Source organism: Myotis nattereri, assembly GCF_964212035.1.
Source record: "Myotis nattereri genome assembly, chromosome: 18".
Classification (NCBI taxonomy): Eukaryota; Metazoa; Chordata; class Mammalia; order Chiroptera; family Vespertilionidae; genus Myotis; species Myotis nattereri.
Genome location: NC_138093.1, coordinates 37981916 through 37999964, shown reverse-complemented (window position 1 = coordinate 37999964; position 18049 = coordinate 37981916). Strand labels below are relative to the sequence as shown.

The window sequence follows — 18049 nt, the reverse complement described above, 5'->3', positions numbered from 1 at the left end:
GCCCTAAAGTTTCCCACAACCACCAGCTTCCTTTCTAAATGTACCCACCCTCCCCACTGCCCTCCGCATTTCTTCCTTAGCTGTCGACCCACTCTAAAGACCCCCGCCCCCAATCAAGTTCTGGCTGATTCTTCCCTCCCATCCCTTTAAAATCAGAGCTGGTATTTTAGGAAACGAAGATTACAGGGCACTGGTGAGGAAACATTCCAGCTTCTGGTCTCTCCCATGGTTCTTTCCCTGTGTCTTGCTCCTTCCTTTCAAGCCACCCCCTCTTAGACCACCCACTCCCACCAATGGCGACAGCTCTGCCTCAAAACATGCTCATTTTCAAAAAGGTGGTTTGTATGTGAGCCTTTTTGCACCCAGGAAAATGCCAGGGTTGTATGACTAGGAGCTGCAGCTCATTGGTTAGATAAACCCAGAGTTCTGACTACATGGTTAGTCAGCTATGCCTCCGGCTCCAGAGACCACCAAGGGTAGGGAGAGGAAGGGAGGGGGGAATAGGAATCAGAGTGGCCACGTGGAAGGTCACATCCTGTTTCTTTGTGGTCCCCTAACTTCTCCAGAGCGGAGGACACAGGTTTTAGATAATTGGATCACAAACCTGACACAGGCTCTGACAATCTCAACACTAACTCGGTCATATGCTGTGGGCATAAGAAAGCAAACGTGCAAACACACACACACGCGCACCCACACACAGACACACAGACACACTAGCAATGGAGAATCAGTGTTAATCTTTCATCCTAATTCCCAAATAATTTTAACCCTAAAGTCCCAATGCCAAACAATCCAGTATCCTCTTTTCCCATCAGAAACCAAGAAGTTAACCTCCCTCACCTGTCAGGACCATCAGGGACAAGAACAGGTGAGGGATGAGAGGCAGCTCCATGCCTGGCTGCTCTGGCCGCGTGAGAAGTCCTCTGTGCCTCTGTCCCTTTCCTCTTCTGTTTTCGTTAGTTTCCCTCCCATCCTGCCCCCTCCCACTGCCAGCTAAAAATAAAGTTGGGAGGAATGGGAGGAGTGATGGTGGGGACCTGTGGGGAGCCCCAGACAGAGGACAGGACTGAGTGATCTTAGTCTAGTTCTCTGCCTTGGTGCTGCCCCCTGGAGGCGTCATCTCAGAATCCAAAGGGAACACAACTCTGGACTCTCCGCTGTTTCCTTCTCCTTTTTCCTGTCCTTTGTTGTTTCCAGACAATAATGCTTTCTTTGGGGTCGGAATAAACAGAGTGGGAGACAGACACTTTTTACTTCCTAACCGTATTCACCTCAACCTGAGATCTAAAAAATAAAGAACTGATAACAGTGGTTTTATTGACCTAACCACCCAGGGGAGTCCCAACATGTGAAGGTACAACCGGCCCACAGACGAAGCCAAACAACTTGGTTCTGTTTGGACTCGCTTCTGCTGCCTGTGGCACTATAGCTTCTGGAGGGACCATAAACTGAACTGGGGTGGATGTGCTTTGTGGAACTTGTATAATCACTTTAACATTAGATTCCCATCTTCTCAAGTAGGCTACAAACATCTGACGCTGGGACCGAGGAGTTAAGCTTTTTGTATCTCTACCACCTAGTACGATGCCCTGCAGAGTTGAGGTCTCAACAGAAGTCTGTGGGTGATGATGCAGTGGCTAATCCCATGAAAAATCCAAACCACAGTGACAGAAATAGGGGCTTCCGATGACAAGAACACACAGGACCAGACCAAACATCAATGAGCAAAATGATCTTTAATTGGCTGGCCTAGAAGGCGTGCTCTCCATTGTGGGCGGGGCCCTAACTATTTACACAGAATCATTGTACAATATTTACAACAAGATGTTAGACACAGCATCATTCTGGGTTGGCAGAGAAGGGGTAAGAACAGGCTGCGAACAAAGCCCTGAAGTCGAAGTGTAAGCCGAAATCTGCAGTTGTGAGTAGAGGGAAGGGTAAGGGCCAAGTCATGAGCGAGGTTGGTGAGGTAGCCATGAGGAAGGAAGAGGAAGCAGCGAACCACTTCTGGGGCATGAGGGAAGAGTCCACTGGGACATAAATCTTTAAAATTATAGTCTGGAGTCTGAAGGGGGTAAAATCTGCCACAAGCCACCTCTGTGAGGAAAAAGAAGGCAATTAGAATCTTACAGAACATACCTTCTCCCCTACCAAAAACTCATTTTGCTGCTGATTAAATTCCTAGGACAGGGGACTGTGAAGGGGGAAAAAAACCAGAGACAGAATCTAAGATTTAAGAGAGACAAAATCAAGAGTCAAGAGAGACATAGACAATGCAGTGGAGGAGGAAAAGAACAAAAGCTCCAGCAGATCTCAACACTGGAATCATCCTACTGACTACACAAGTCACCTTTCCTCACCTCATCTTCCCCAAAGCTCCTCCCTCTACCCCGGGGATGGGGAACCATTTTTCTGCCATGGGCCATTGGATATTTATAACATCTTTCATGGGCCATATAAAATTATCAATTTAAAAATTAGCCTGATATATTTGGTCAAACATTTAATTAACTCACCCCTAATGCCTTGGCAAGGCCAGACCAAATGATTTTGCGGGCCTTATATGGCCCACGGGCCAGACGTTCCCCACCCCTGGTTTACCCCTAAATCTCTGGATTTTAACTTTAACCAAGGAGTAGGGTTAGGATGCGGCTGGGACACTGGGGACAATCTAAGATTCCATCTTACCAAGTCAGGTCCCCTCCTTATCCTGCACCAGAACATCAGGGCTTGAGTCGTAGCCAAGGGCAGATTAGGGTGAGGATAGACAGGATGGAGGACACGAGGCCACAAAGCCCCACAATTCCCGGGCCACAGCGCCAGAGGCCTAATTTGTCCAGCGGAATGAAGAGGTCACAGGCATTTCTGACTACATCCAGCAGAAGCGGGGGATTACCCCGAAGGACCCGAGCCAGGAGCAGGACTCGGAGCTGAAGCTTCAGAGCTATTTGGGGTAGGCCTCCTCCTGGAGTCCCTGGATCCCCAGGTCCCCCAGTCTCAATTCCTCCTGGGGCTCCTCCTCCAGAACCCTTCTGTCGCCGGCTATAAACTGAAGACTCTTGTTCCATCAGTAGGCGAATCTCATAAGCATCCCGACTCAAATTCATGATGAGAGAAAACAGATAGTACCTGAGATACACAGGACGGAAGGGTCAGTAAGGGCACGTGTACCCACTTAGCATAGCCAACAGAACACTCAAACATTTTTGTCCCGCCAAAATGCAAAGGATTAACGTCAGAACCCAGAAGTGGATGTGTACTAGTGCCCACTATTAGAAATGTCCTCCCACCGTTCTCTAACGAATATGTTCACAATTACCTTAAGAACCTGGGCTAAAGTTCATGAGCATCATCAAATCTTCCAAGATCAACCTCAACTTTCACTTTTCCACTTGGCAACACATTAACACACACACATTCAACTTGAACTACAGTAATACAAACTTTTTTTTATAAATATGTTTTTTATTTCATAGAGAGGAAGGGAGAGGGAGAGAAGAATAGAAACATCAATGATGAGAGAGAATCACTGATTGGCTGCCTCCTGCATGTCCCCTAACCAGGAATCAAACCGTGACCTCCTGTTTCATAGATCAATGGTCAACCACTGAGCCACACCAGCCCGGCAGAAATTTGTTTAAAAAGAATAAGCTTCAGTTGCTTCAGAGTTAAATTATAAATAACTTAAATCTAATCCTTTTATTTAACAAAACAAAAAAAAGAGGTGTGCTGGCCAGCGTGGTTAAAGCATCAGCTTGTGAACTGCAGGGTCTCAGGTTCGATTCTGGCCAAGGGCACATACCTGGGTTGCAGGTTCCCTGCCCCTGTTGTGGTGTGTGTGGGAGGCAACCGATTGATGTGGCTCTCTCCCACTGATGTTTCTCTCTCTGTCGTTTCTACCCATCGCCCCTCCCTTCCACTCTCTCTAAAAGGAAAAAGTATCTTCCAGTGAAGATTAACGAAACAAAAAAAAGAGGCCCAGAGGTGGTAAGCAGCTTGCCAAATGTGTTACATTATAAATTCCTTAAGAACAGTGTATTTTTTATTTTGAATCCATTCTCACAGCAGTGGTCTGTACTCCGTATGATTGTCCTATCTCCAAAACACAGCCTCAGTGTAAGCACCTCTGTTACACTCCATCTCCACAGTCCAAGCCACTGTCATCTCTTGCTTGCACTACTGCTTTCGTCTTCTGACCTGTCTCTCCATGGTCACTCTTGCCCCTCGCCCCCAACATAAACTCCTCTTCTTAAAACTTTTCATGGTTTCCTTCCTGTCACACTTAGAATAAAATCTAGGTAACTTAGACAGGCTTACAGGCCTCGACATCTGACCTGCCTCTCTAACTCCACACTACACCACTCTTTCTGTCAATCAGTGCTCCACTCACATTTGTTTCTTTTGATCCCGTCAAGCTTGTTCCTGCTTTGGGACCTTTACACGACTGGGTCCTTCTACCTGAAATATTCTGCCTCCAAAATCTTCACACAGCTGGCTCTTTGGGTATGAGCTTAAATGTCCCCTTTCCAGAGAGCCCTGCTCTGACCCCCATGCTAAAGTAGCAAGCCATTTCCTTTCTAGCACGTGACCCTCTTTCAATTTCCAGCACAGTACTTAGCACTGTCTGTATTTTCTTTATGTGTGTCTCCTCCCATTACACTGTGAGCGCCACAGGAGCAGGGCCTTGTCGGTCTTTACCACTGGGTCCCTATACTTAGACCAGTGTCTGCTTATAGTAAGAGCTTGATAAATATTTGTTGAATGATGAATAAATATGGCATATAAACTCTTCTAGGTAGGTGCTTTTCCATATTACTTCAATCATGCCTCTGTCCAGAGCCCTCATACATTGCATGCCATGTGGAAAAATAACACAGAAATGGAGATAGAAAGATGCTAACTAATATAATCTAAAAGAACAGAGAATCATAGCATAATAAGAAACAAATATAGATAATAAGTATACAGATCATTTTATTCTGAAATCATGTTTCTCTGCACCTTCATTACTTGTCAGCTCTTTAGTTCAAGTCAGATCTCTTGGCCTTTTTTTTTTTTAAATATATTTTATTGATTTTTTAGAGAGGAAGGGAGAGAGATAGTTAGAAACATAGATGAGAAACATCGATCAGCTGCCTCCTGTACATCTCCCACTGGGGATGTGCCCGCAACCCAGGTACATGCCCTTGACCGGAATTGAACCTGGGACCTTTCAGTCCACAGGCCGACACTCTATCCACCAAGCCAAACCGGTTTCGGCACGGCCTCTCCTCTTTTACCCTACTGCAATCCATTCTCCACACTGCAGCAGAGAAATCTTCTTTAAACACAATTTAAATCATGTCATATCCCTAGTTAGAACCCACTGTACTTAGGATTTTTATTTTTTAATTTTTAATTGATTTTAGAGACAGGAAGGGAGGGTAGAGACAGAGACATTGATCAATTGACTCTGCCACGCACCCTGACCAGGGATCAAACCCACAACCTAGGTATGTGCCCTGACCAGGAATCGAACCCACCATCTTCTGGTGTACGGGACAGGATGACACTCCAACTAACTGTGCCACACCAGCCTGGGCTAGGATAAAAATTTTCTAAAAACTAAACCAAAAAAATCTTATTATTGTCTTTCATGAGTGATCTGACCAATCTGCCCCTCCAGTTTGAAAGTATGCCTTTTACTAAATACCATCCATTCCGCTGGCCTTCTTTCTATTTTTCTAATTCCCCAAAGTCTTTCTTGGTTCAAAGCCTTAGAAAATGCTATTTTCTGTTTGAAAAGGTGTTCTCTGCTACTGCTTGCTTTGTCTAACTTCTACTCAAACTTCAGGTCTTACCTAAAGTATTATTTTTCTCAAAGAGTTCTTTCCTGATATTTCTTTCTTATTTATTTATTTTTATTGATTTCAGAGAGGGAGGGAAAGGGAGAGAGATAGAAACAGCAATGATGAGAAAGAATCATTGATCAGCTGCCTCCTGCACACCCCTCACTGGGGATTGACCCCACAACCCTGGCAATGTGCCCTCGACCGGAATCAAACCTGGGACCCTTCAGTCCTCAGGCCGATAATCTATCCATTGAGCCAAAGCAGCTAGGGCTCTTTCCTGATCTTTCATTCTTAGTGTTATTTATTTCACAATACCCTGTACTTTTCCTCATACACTTGGTTTGGTGTTTTTTATTTTTTTATATATTTTATTGATTTTTTACAGAGAGGAAGGGAGAGGGATAGAGAGTTAGAAACATCAATGAGAGAGAAACATCGATCAGCTGCCTCCTGCACACCCCCTACTGGGGATGTGCCCACAACCGAGGTACATGCCCTTGACCGGAATCGAACCCAGGACCCTTCAGTCCGCAGTCCGACGCTCTATCCACTGAGCCAAACCGGTTAGGGCGGTTTGGTGTTTATTTATCCTATATAATAAAAGGGTAATATGAAAATTGTCCCCTTGACCGGGAGTTCAATCAGGGGACAGGGCTGGTCTGCCAACTGCCCACAGCCCCTCCCCTCGGCCGGCCCGGCCCAATCGGGGCAGGCCTCCGGACTCCATTTGTGCACGAATTCGTGCACCGGGCCTCTAGTTTTAACATATGATTATCCCACTAGACCAGAAGCTTCATCAGAGCAGGAATCATATCTGTTTCACTCTCTGCGTTATTCCCTGGACCACAGTAAGCACTTACTAAATATTTATAGAATGACTGCATGAGCAAGTAGTGAGGAGAGTAACCTATGGCAGCGGTTTTCAATTGGTGTGCCACTAGAATTTTTAAAACATGCAATACCTGACTATTTAGCTAGGGGCGCTGACCTCTTTTCCCTTAGTTTGTCAAGTAAAAAAAATGACAGTAGCCAACACAATAGCAATCCGGTGTGAATGAATCAAAATTATTAAACCTACTTTTTTGTCAGGTGGGCAAAAAATGTATTTTTTTGGTGTGCCATAGAATTTTAGTAATTAGTTTATGTGTGCCATGAGATGAACAAGGTTGAAAATCGCTGACCTATGGTATTCAGGGGTGTGCAAACTTTTTGACTCGAGGGCCACAATGGGTTCTTAAACTGGACCGGAGGGCCGGAACAAAAGCATGGATGGAGTGTTTGTGTGAACTAATATAAATTCAAAGTAAATATCATTACATAAAAGGGTACGGTCTTTTTTTTTTTTTTAGTTTTATTCATTTCAAAGGGCCGGATCCGGCCCGCGGGCCGTAGTTTGCCCACGGCTGGTATAGATAGAAGCAGAATTAAAGTAACATCACATTTTTCCCAATCTTAGTCATTCATTACGGAAGAGCATTTGTCTTCCACCTCCTCCATTCCTTATCCTCTGACAGTTTAAGATGTAAGTGAAGATTAGAAGCCGGTGAGTGATTAAGATGTGCACATTCTGGGAAGACCCTGAGAGATCTTTCTCTCATGAAAGGCAAGTTATGTGATATGAAGAATACAAAAGGTCTTGTAGAATAAAAGCACGTCAAACCTGAATGAACGCTGGGCCCACTTCTCCTGGTCCACACGGGGAGCGAGTCCAGACTTCCCAGCCCACAGGACATTGTCACAGGCGAAGTACAAGGCTCGATTGAGGTGACTAACCGTGATGCAGAATCGCAGGACAACATCTGACAGGTGCACAGCGCGTTTGGCTGACTCGAGGGCATCTGCCGAGTTGCCCAGGCGGAGGACTTGTGGGGATCCGCAGGAAAAAGCAGAGGTTTGGAAGTAGAGAGGCGGAGAGCAAAAACAGAAAGAGAAAAAGCAAGAGGGTGAAAGTTGAGCAAGTGATAGAAACAAAAACAAATAATTTTTTAAAAGAGCAGAAACAGTTCATTCTTTTTTTACTTCAAATTTTAGTTAATGTGTGTCCCGGCTTCGTTTTCTCAAACTTGCCCTCAGCCTCTGTTGTCTTACCTCAATGGGAGGCATGTAGGGGGTGAATGCAAAGCCAAACGAGGGGGAAGAACTGGCAGGAGGTGGGAACAGGAAGGAGGGACGGAGAGAGCAGAGCTGGGGTGGAGGGAGTGTTGGGGTCACAGGGCCTAGAGCTACTTACGCTTTCTCCCCAGGCTCAGGTGGCCCTCCAGCTGTCGAATCTGTTTCTGCAGCTCAGGGCTGGCCCCGCGCTTCTGCAGTGCGTGGCCCAGAAGGGAGCAGGCGTACTGGGCGGCCCTGGGGGAGACAGGCAAGCAGAGGCGGGGACCTCCCGCACCTCCCCGCGAAAGCGCCCCCTAAGGCCAGGATGGGCTTCCCGTTCCCACTGCGGCCACTCCCTTTCCTGCTCCTCCGTCCACCACCCACTGCTTCTCCTTCAGGCCCGGAGCGGGGCAAGCACGGGGTACCGAGGAGCCAGACGGGCGGGAGCACACTCAGCGCGGAGAAATGCAGACTCCACCGGGCTGAGCGCCGGGGGCAGAGGCGCGGGGCCGGCAGCACAGCGGGCAGTGCGTGGAGGTTGGGGTGGGCTGGGGGACCCCGCTGGGCAGACCCTCTTCCTCGGAGGTGAACTAAGCTCCCAGGCCTGCAGCGGAGCCGAGACCGGAAGGCAGGACGGGGGCGGAGTTCCCGGCGACAGCGGGAAGGGGACAGGGAGACTTGGAACCGGTCCTCGGCTCGGGGCAGAGTCCGGCCGCTCGCCACCGCTCTCCGGGGCCAGCGCTCCCGCGGCACCGCCGCCCAGCGAGGGCCGTGCGGGTCTCCCGTGGACGCGGCAGCCCTGAGCGAACCCCGCTGGCCCTCTCGTGCCTCAGTTTCACCATCTTTCCCGGGGGCAGAAACGAATCCGCGCCCGGCCGGCTCCCGCAGCCTCGCGCCCGCGCGGCCCCCGAAGCCCGAGTTGGCCCTTCCTGACCCCCGTAGCTGAACTGACTTCGCCGCACGAGGGTCTGCGGGTCCCGCCCCGCCCCCCGCCCGCACCTGCACAGCCGATCCCGGGCCTGGCTCTGGGCGCTGAAGCGGACCCAGGCGTCCATGGCGGCGCCGCTCCCGGCCCCGCGCGCCCCGCCCCGCCTCCCGGCCGCTCAACGGGGCCTCGCGAGGGACAAACGTCGTCAGGACAGAAGGCGGTGGAGCCCGCCCCGGAGGCGGCCTTTCCGAGAAGTGCTCGCCTCTGGGTCTCGGTGCGCGCGACTCAGTTCCAAAGCCGCCTCTTCAGAAGGTCGGTTTCCCCGCTCGCCCTCAGCCGCACATTCCGCTTTAACTATTCGGGAAGGGGGCGGGGCCTGAGGGGCGGGGCCTGAGGGGAGGGGGCGGGGCGAGAGGCGCGGCGGCGCTCCAGCTGCGGCCGCTGAGTTAGGGTCAGAACAGCCCCGACGGGCACACGCTCCGGTCGATCCAGGGCTCCGGGACTAAGTAAATCTACGGAAGTAGGAGCCAGCGCCGGATCCCAGGGCCCTACAGGATCCAGACCGGTGCCGCCAGAGCACAGCAGCAGCCGGTTAACCCTTCAAACCCACACCTCACCCCCCCTTCCCTTCCAAGTCACCATGTCTGCAGGCAAGGCACCCCTTGGGGTCGGCGGAGGGGAGACCTGGGCCGGATTAGGAGTGAGATGAAGGCTCAGAGTTGCCCACCTCGGCGGCAGCCAAGGTCCGAGTGCGAGTGGCCATTGTGCTGTTTGTTTCTTCCGCTGGAGGGAACCTGGCGGTGCTGCGGGGACACGGCCGCCACCCGGTCAGCTCCGCCCGTCAGGTACGGGCCCATTTGCCCACTTAGCAGCTCTAGATTTACTGGTCGCTTTTGTGGTTATGCTCCAGATGCCACCTGGCCTATCACTGCTCAATGGCTGGCCAGGGACATCGCATACGGACACCCATTCCCGAAGTTAATGGCCATGTAGGCTACAGCTTTCTTGCCTGTGGCCATTGGGTTGGACCGCCACCCCCTCAGCTGTAAGGACACTTCTGGGGGCAGCCTATGGACTTGTCTTCTGCTCGCCTTGCCCCCGGTGACTCACTTGTCTGGACTCAGGGCTAGACTGGACAGGAATTTGGGTACGTAAGGTGAGCCTTCAGCGTCAAGTCATGTGGTTGGTGGTGGTCAGCCATCAATCCTCAGGCGGCAGTGTCTGATATTCGCACGCTAAGATCACTGCATGCTAATTGGCATCTCTGTTCTTAAAAGCAGTACCCTTTTGTCCGCGCGTCTTCCTTAAGCTTTAACTACACTTAGTTTCCCCATTTGTATCTCCCGTTCCCACCTTGCTTCAGGAGATCGCTGCAGAAACTCTAGGGCAGGAGGAAACGTATATGGGAGGGTCTGTTAAGAAAAGAGAGAAGCCGGGGTTTTGGCTAAACCTTTGTGGTGCCATGTTTTCTCATATGTGGAATCTAATCAACAAAATAGACTGATGAACGGAGTGGATCCAGAGACATGGAAGCATGGAACAGAGTGCGGAATCTCAGAGGAAAGGTGGGAGAGGGTGGGAGGTAATCAACCAAAGACCTTGTATGCAAATGTGCACAACCCCTGGACACAGACAGTGGAGTGGTGAGGGCCTGGGGCAGGGGTAGATGGGGGGGGGGGGGCATATGCAATACTTTCAACAATAAATATTTAAAAAAACCACTTTGTGGTACATCCATCAATTAAAAAAATAACATACATCATCTTCAGGTCCATCTAAATGCTCTAGCACAGCGGTGGCCAACTGGTGGCCCATGAGGTCTGAAAGGTTGGCGACTGCTGGTTTAAGGAAACCTTTGGAGCAGCTGTTGCCAACTGGTGGTCCATGAGGTCCGAAAGGTTGGTGACCGCTGCTCTAGCAAGGATAGAGCAATGAAGTCCTGCCTTCAAGAAATTTATAGACTAGCGCAGGAGACAAATTAATACAACACAGTGTACAGTCAAATGTTATGCTAAAGGTAAGCATAAAGCCCTACCAGCGGTTCTCAACCTGTGGGTCGTGAACAATGAAAATACACCCTGCATATCAGATATTTACATTACAATTCATAACAGTAGCAAAATTACAGTTATGAAGTAGCAACGAACATAATTTTATGATTGGGGTCACCACATGAGGAGCTGTAGTAAAGGGCCGCGGCATTAGGAAGGTTGAGAACCACTGCTAGCCAGTTTGGCTCAGTGGACAGAGCGTCAACCTGCAGACTGAAGGTTCCAGATTCAATGCATTAGAGTCAAAGATTTCATCCTTAAAGCCTCAAATATTAAAAATATAACTACCAAAAAAAAAAATTTTCACTGCCAAAAGTCTGACTATAGTTTATAAATATACACATATATATGCATATATGTATACATATATAAAATCTTCCAATAGTATGTTGCAAGTAGGACCTTTTTTTCTTAATACATTTTATTATTTTTTTAAATGTATTTTTTTTTATTGATTTTTTTACAGAGAGGAAGGGAGAGGGATATTAGAGTTAGAAACATCAATCAGTTGCCTCCTGCACACTCCCTACTGGGTATGAGCCCACAACCAAGGCACATGCCCTTGACCGGAATCGAACCTGGGACCCTTGAGACCGCAGGCTGATGCTCCATCCACTGAGCCAAACCGGTCAGGGCAGTAGGACCTTCTTAAACCCAAGATTTAAAAAGAACTTGTTGCCTCCGTGTAAAAGGAATTACAGTTGGGTTTGTTCATATGAAGTAAATTTTAGGTGTGGACTTGGGGGTGAGAAGCCTGTTTCTGTTGCACTGTTTGCTTGTTTCGTTTTGCTTTTCTTCCCGAGTCTAGGGGCTCTACCACTGCTAGCTATATGACTTTGGCTAAATCATTTGAAACCCATGGGCCACAAGATGAATTTCATAATTTCTTACAGCCTGACCTGATTAATAGTTGCAATCTCCATTTGCTTCAATGGCAAACTGGTGGTAACATGATGCATGTGCAAAAAGTGAGATATTTTTGGTTCCAAAATAGTCTGCTCTTGTGTAACTCTCCACAACATATTCTGTATGTTGTATTTAAAATACCAGTGTTAAAAATGTTTAAAACAAATTTTTTATTATTGATTTGAGAAGAGAGGAAACATCAATTTTGTTGTTCCACTTATTTATGCATTCATTGGTTGACTCCTGCAGGTGCCCTGACTGGTGACTGAACCCGCAATCCTGGTGTGCATATTGGGATGACGCTCTAACCAACTGAGCTACCCAGCCAGGGGGGAAAAACACCACTTAAAAAAAATGTGGTGGTAGTGCGATGGACTATGCGGGTATTTAGAAATTAGTCTGTAACCTAAAGTTTCCAAGTATCAATGGTTAAAAGGTTATAGGTAAACTGCATATAAAGTAGGGAGAGGAGGCAGAAGTAAGGCTATGGATCAAATGGAAGTCCAGGAACCTGACCTTTTTTTCAGCCACTTCTCACAGTGTCAAGTATTTCTAGGCATAATGCAAAGAAAAACACCCCAGAACTCCAAACCCCCAGAATTATATGGACTCAAGATGGGGCAAGAGGAGAGACCAATGTTCGACTAGCTCAGCGTTAGTCACTGTCCAAGCAGTTCATGCCATTGTGTCTACGGCTGATACCATCTACCTTTCCTAAAAGCCCCTCCACCTGCTGAAATCACTTTTCCAAATGCCTCATATTTAGGAATCTGATACCTACAAAGCTTGCCTTTTACCAAATGAATAGTGTGACTCAAATCTACCTTACCTGAACCAAGGTACTAACTTACTTGAAGCTCAAACCTGAAAAATACTCTTTACTGATTCAAACCAAAAACTCAGCAGTTTACCAAAAAGGGGGAAGGGCAGCCAAGAGCATTTGGAAAATGTTAAATTTTATTATTTAACATTGTTTCACTATTATAGTTTCTGTACAAAAGTCTATTACTAAAGGTCACTTCAGAGTGGTTGCACAATGGCCTGAAATTTTAGCAACACCCGTTTTACACAAGCTTTTTTCCCACAGAATTAATCAGACACATCAGGAAAATCATTTCAGCTAAAAACATTGGTGAGGTGGTAGAGAGGTCCTTTTATAAAGTGCAATATTTAGCATAGTAATTAAAAAAAAAATTGAGACAGGATTCTTTAAGTCCCAGGATTTAACAAACTTAATGGTTAGCTCCATAGCCTAAGGCAGTGATGGCGAACCTTTTGAGCTCAGTGGGTCAGCATTTTGAAAAACCCTAACTTAACTCTGGTGCCGGGTCACATATAGAAATTTGTTGATATTTACTTTATATATTTAAATGCCATTTAACAAAGAAAAATCTAATGGGGGGGGGGGATGAGGACATATTTGTAATACCTTAACTAATAAAAATAAAAAATAAAAAAATAAGAAAAATCAACCAAAAAAATGATTTCACGTGTCACCTCTGACACGCGTGTCATAGGTTCGCCATCACTGGCCTAAGGGGACACAGGGATTTTCAAGATACATTTCTAACCTTTTAAATATTGGCACCATGGATGAACCATCAACTCAGCACTGTAGTGTTCGGCATAGATTCAAGTGTGACAATGGTGGGCAGGCTGGGGGAGGTGGAAGGGGACCAGTTCTAATGGTCCTCAACCCCACTCCAGCTGTTGCTATTCCATACCATCCGCCAAGCTGGCCCAGGCCCTTCACTCTGTGTTACCAAAGGCAGCTTCAAGGCTAAAAGGCAAGGGAGTTCCTATAACCTCTTCTTCTGCTGCCCATTCTGTGCCACTGACTGCCATGACCACCTGCTATCGCCGCACTGTCTTCAGTGTGTCTAGTTCCCTGACAAGGAAGGTGAGACTTCAATCCCCAGGCTCTCATCCATTCCCTCAAACAAATGCCTCTGGTCTCATTTACCTGATAGCTACTTATCAAGCCAAAAGTGAGATTCTAATTGTATTTCTAGTACCTGATGCTGCATATAATTTTCTTGAATGCCTCCAATTCTAACCAACCTCTAGATGGACTTGAGTTAGGTGGACAAGGATTAAGGAGAAACGTGATCACTATTCTCCTTTACACTTGGGACACCATGATGTCTTAAAGCAGACTTAGTAGCTTCACACAGCACAGCACCTCAAGCAAACCTTGCCCACCAGTGTGGCTCAGTGGTTGTGTGTCGACCTATGAACCAGGTCACAGCTTAATTCCCGGTCAGGGCACAAGCCTGGGTGGCAGCCTCTATCCCCAGTAGGGGGTGTGTAGGAGGCAGCCAATCAATGTTTTCCTCGCTCTCCCTCTCCCTTTCTCTCTGAAATCAATAAAAATAGGAAATAATAATAAAAAAAACCCCACCCAAACTTTTCTCCAACATGTCTGTCATAATCCATGGGGGAAAGGAGCACACAGTCCCAAGGTTTGAAGAAGAGGAGGGTTGGCGCATTCTCTTCCTTGTAGGGGAGAGCGCCACCTCACTGCCCACCCATCAACTCACCCTATACTCAGGTCGGAGCTGAGTGGTTCTGAATGGCAGTGTGTTTTCTAAATCCCAAACCTACCAGCGAGTTGGCCCTCCGCCGCTCCTTAGACAATCACCCCGTGTCTGTGCACCTGCGACCAGCCCTGCTGACTCTGCTGACCTCTGTCCTCTGCCGGACACACTACTCGCTGGTTCTCTCCCACGATGCTAACTGGAGTTCCTCCCAGCCTCCTCCTCTTCTGTTCGGCCTCATCAGTGCTCCTCTGGGTCATCTCCAAGGGGCCTTCACCCTTGGCTGCCAAAGTGGGCACCAAGAACTTTGTATAGACTCCTTTAGGGACAGAGAATGTGGGAGAATGCCCCATAGGAGATTTAAGCCCTTCAGCAGCTGGAGGCACAAACAAATGTGGCAGTACAGGCAGGAGAAACAAAGAAAACATTCCTGTAACACCCATTTGCTCAGGACAGAGTATACAGGAACAGAATAATTAGTCATTAATATCCTGAAAACATCTCACTTCTACCCCTGCTCTTAGCTCCCAAGACAATGAAATACCTTGAGCAGTGTTTCTACTTTGACTCTTTGGGACTGGGACTATGTCTCCTGTAGAAACTCACTGAATTCAGCTACTGGGAGAAGTGCCTTCAGTGTCCCACACTGCCTACGGTAAAGAGCACCGCAGAGCTTGCAAGGTTAGAGCAAGAAAATCATTTTAAATGTAGAAAACAAAAATGGGACATTTATTTATAACTCAACCCCCCCACCCCCCCAAGTTCCAAAACACTAAGAGGATAAAGGATTAAATATAAACAGCAAGTTCCACCCGGGCCCCACTTCTCCAAGGCTGTGTGGTCACACGGAATCTCTGCAGGGAACACCTGGCCAGCAGAGGACCTGTCAGCGTCGCCTCCGGTCTGGACTCCTGCTGCGCCGCCGGCCACCCCTAGGAAAAGGGAAAGGGTGTTGTTGGGGGTGATGGGGGGGGGGGGGGGAGGTCCGTCAGAGGGACCTGCAATGTCCTTTCTCTATTTCGCTCATATTCCCTTCACCAAGGCAGTGTCTGCCCCTCCACCTTACCTCCTCTTGCCCTTGGGTGGACCCCGAACAAAACACCAGTCCACGCTGATCGGCTGTCCCATCAGATCCTGGCCGTTGAGTCCCTCCATCGCAGCCTGGGCCTCCTTGTATGTTTCATACTCAACCAGAGTATACCCCTAGGGCAAGCGGAAGACGGCGATCAAAACCCTGTCCCACCAAGCCCTGTCCTATCAACTTTAAACAACGTGCATCACACATCCCTGCTGTATACCCCACAGGTTCCTCGGCTCCTGTCTCCGCTGCGTCTAACAAACTCCATTTCCAATGTCATTTGGTTTCAACTTTGCTCCTGGCCGACCAGCGCGACGGGGGAGATCTGCCCCTGCTCAGGGTGATGGGGGGAGGCAAGGAGTGTAACTCGGTACCTTCAGGTACCCCGTGCGCCTGTCCAGGTTGAGGTGGATGTTTTTAATTTCCCCATACTCTGCGAATTTGTCATGGATGTCTTCCTCCGTGGCTTCCTCGTGGACCCCAGTGACAAAGAGAATCCAGCCTTCAACAGCTGCGGGAGGGGAAGGGAAAGGGAGGGCGGTGAGCACAGGGAGAAAGGCTTACAGTGGTTCTCAACCTTCTGGCCCTTTAAATACAGTTCCTCATGTTGTGACCCAACCATAAAATTATTCTCGTTGCTACTTCGTAACTGTAATGCTGCTACTGTGATGAATCGTCATGTAAATATCTGATATGCAGGATGGTCTTAGGCGACCCCTGTGAAAGGGTCGTTCGACCGCCGAAGGGGTCGCGACCCACAGGTTGAGAACCGCTGTAAGAGGACCTCGGCCCTTTCCCGCGGGTTTGCCTCCACGTCCCCCAGCTCCCTGCAGACACGCCGCCCACAGGTCCGCTACTCACAGCGCTGCGGGCCCGGCTCGTCGCCATCCTGCTCCACGCTGTCGTAATCCTCCCGCATCCGCGCTCGAGAGCCCTCTTCTAGGGAACACACCCGAGATCACCGGAAGGGCCCCTTTCCCACTATCCCCCAGGACCCCATTTTCTTCACACTCACCGGAGCCAAAGCCGCGGCCCTTCCGCTTCTTCGCCTTTTCTTTCAGTTTGTGGATGCTCTCTGGAACCCCACAAGTGAAAGAATAAGTGCCAAAGGTAACATGTAGAACAGCCTCTTTCCCCAGACATTCTGAGCGCGGACCCCACCACCTCCAGTCCCGTCTAGCCCCGCCCCACGCCGCCACCGGGGGCGGGGTCTGCAGGCCCGGCAGCCCGTTGCCCCGCTCCCGCCTCCCCGCCGGGAGGAAGGGGGACGGTTGCCCTATTACGTCCTTCCTTCGCACCTTCCCCGCTTCCCGCAGCCGCCTCCACTGTCCTCACCGTCCCCATCCTCATCCATGGCGAAATCCTCGCCGCCGGCCTCGTGAAGATCCAGCACGTCCGCCATCTTGCCTCCCTGTAACCCGCGCCCGTGCCGCTCGGGAGCTAAGCGCTCAGGCTTTAAGCGCCCCCGGGAAGCTGTCGCGGAGGCGAAAGGTCACCAGTCCAGCTGACCAATCAAATGCTTTCTCTAAGTCCCGCCCTAGACGCGGTGTAAATACGCACGTGGGGGCGGGCCTAGTCCGGGAAGAGCCGGAAGTCGCCATCTTGAGCAGGTCGGAAGCCGGAAGTGCTCCGTAGTCATGAATGCCGCCGCTGGGCGGGGACGCGCCGGCCGCGAATCAATGGCTTCCTTTTATCCGCGGCCACGGAGGAGAAATGCTGCTGGCCGGGGAGCCCAGCATGATTTCTGTAGTGGAGGGTTGCCTTCTCTCACTCATACTAGAAAATGGAAGTTGAAAGTTTTTTTCTTTCAAAACTTCCAGGCCTTAACCTGTTCCGAGGAGCAGCCGGATCTGTGATGTGAACATTGAAAAGAAAAAAGTTCGGTCTGCAACGCTGGCTCGCACTGCGCACGAATTTCTCTCTTCAAGAAACTAACAGACCTGGTTGTGCAGCTCTTTTGGTGAGACAGATACCAACCTTTTTTCTTTTTAAGGCTAATCCCCAACGTTCCCCACCACCTCGGGGAATTAATAAAAGATCACGGCTTTAAACAAAATAGGGGCTTTAGCTTCTTGGGGGATGTGGCGGGTTTTTCGCTTTTAACAACCTAGGAGTTGCGCCCAGCTGGTGCCGCTCGGTGGTTGAGCGGCAACCCATGAACCATGAGGTCAGGGTTGGATTCAGGGGCTGGCACCTGCCTAGTTGCAGCGCCATCCCCAGTAGGAGGCAGCCGATCAATGATTCTCTCTCATCATAAATGTTTCTATCTCTCTCTCCCTCTCCCCACCTCTCTCTCTCAAATCAATTTAAAAACAACAACAACAACAAAAAGCTAGGAGTTGAGATCTGGACTGGTAGCTCAGTTGATTAACCCCATATGCCAAGGTTGCGGGTTCATCCGGGCCTGGGCACATACAAGAATTAACCAATGAATGCAGAAATAAGTGGAACAACAAGTCGGTTGTTTCTCTGTCTCAAATCAGTATCTTTTTAAAAATGCCTTTAACTAAAACAAACAAAAAAACCTCGAAGTGAGACAAAACCCATATTGTCCCCAAATCCTGGAATCTCGATGTAGGCCTTAAACAATAGTGGACTGAAGATTCACTTATTAATTTTTTTCT

At 48.9% G+C, this 18049-nt stretch overlaps 2 protein-coding genes and 1 pseudogene across 4 annotated transcripts; 1 reads left to right on the top strand and 2 right to left on the bottom strand.

Annotated features, from left to right (window-relative positions):
- Positions 1 to 1720: 1720 nt before the first annotated feature.
- Positions 1721 to 9209, bottom strand: PEX11B (peroxisomal biogenesis factor 11 beta). The gene is made up of 5 exons (XM_081112136.1): positions 8925 to 9209; positions 8065 to 8180; positions 7495 to 7696; positions 2692 to 3132; positions 1721 to 2100 (listed from the first exon to the last, which is right to left on the bottom strand). The coding sequence occupies exons 1-4, from the start codon at positions 8978 to 8980 to the stop codon at positions 2727 to 2729; spliced, it is 780 nt and encodes a 259-aa protein (XP_080968262.1). The 5' UTR covers positions 8981 to 9209; the 3' UTR covers positions 1721 to 2100; positions 2692 to 2726.
- A 284-nt stretch (positions 9210 to 9493) lies between these two features.
- Positions 9494 to 14945, top strand: LOC308534664 (gonadotropin-releasing hormone II receptor-like; annotated as a pseudogene). The gene is made up of 4 exons: positions 9494 to 9954; positions 13518 to 13710; positions 14516 to 14656; positions 14872 to 14945. The product of its transcript is annotated as a gonadotropin-releasing hormone II receptor-like (transcript).
- RBM8A (RNA binding motif protein 8A) lies at positions 12748 to 16942 on the bottom strand. 2 transcript variants are annotated; one of them, XM_081112138.1, is made up of 6 exons: positions 16761 to 16942; positions 16441 to 16500; positions 16287 to 16361; positions 15800 to 15936; positions 15414 to 15550; positions 12748 to 15279 (listed from the first exon to the last, which is right to left on the bottom strand). In XM_081112138.1, exons 1-6 carry the CDS (start codon positions 16825 to 16827, stop codon positions 15234 to 15236), a joined length of 522 nt encoding a protein of 173 aa, XP_080968264.1. In that variant the 5' UTR covers positions 16828 to 16942; the 3' UTR covers positions 12748 to 15233. The 2 variants fall into 2 exon arrangements, with proteins under 2 accessions (XP_080968264.1, XP_080968263.1); XM_081112137.1 differs by having other exon boundaries at positions 16287 to 16364; positions 16761 to 16881.
- Positions 16943 to 18049: the final 1107 nt, after the last annotated feature.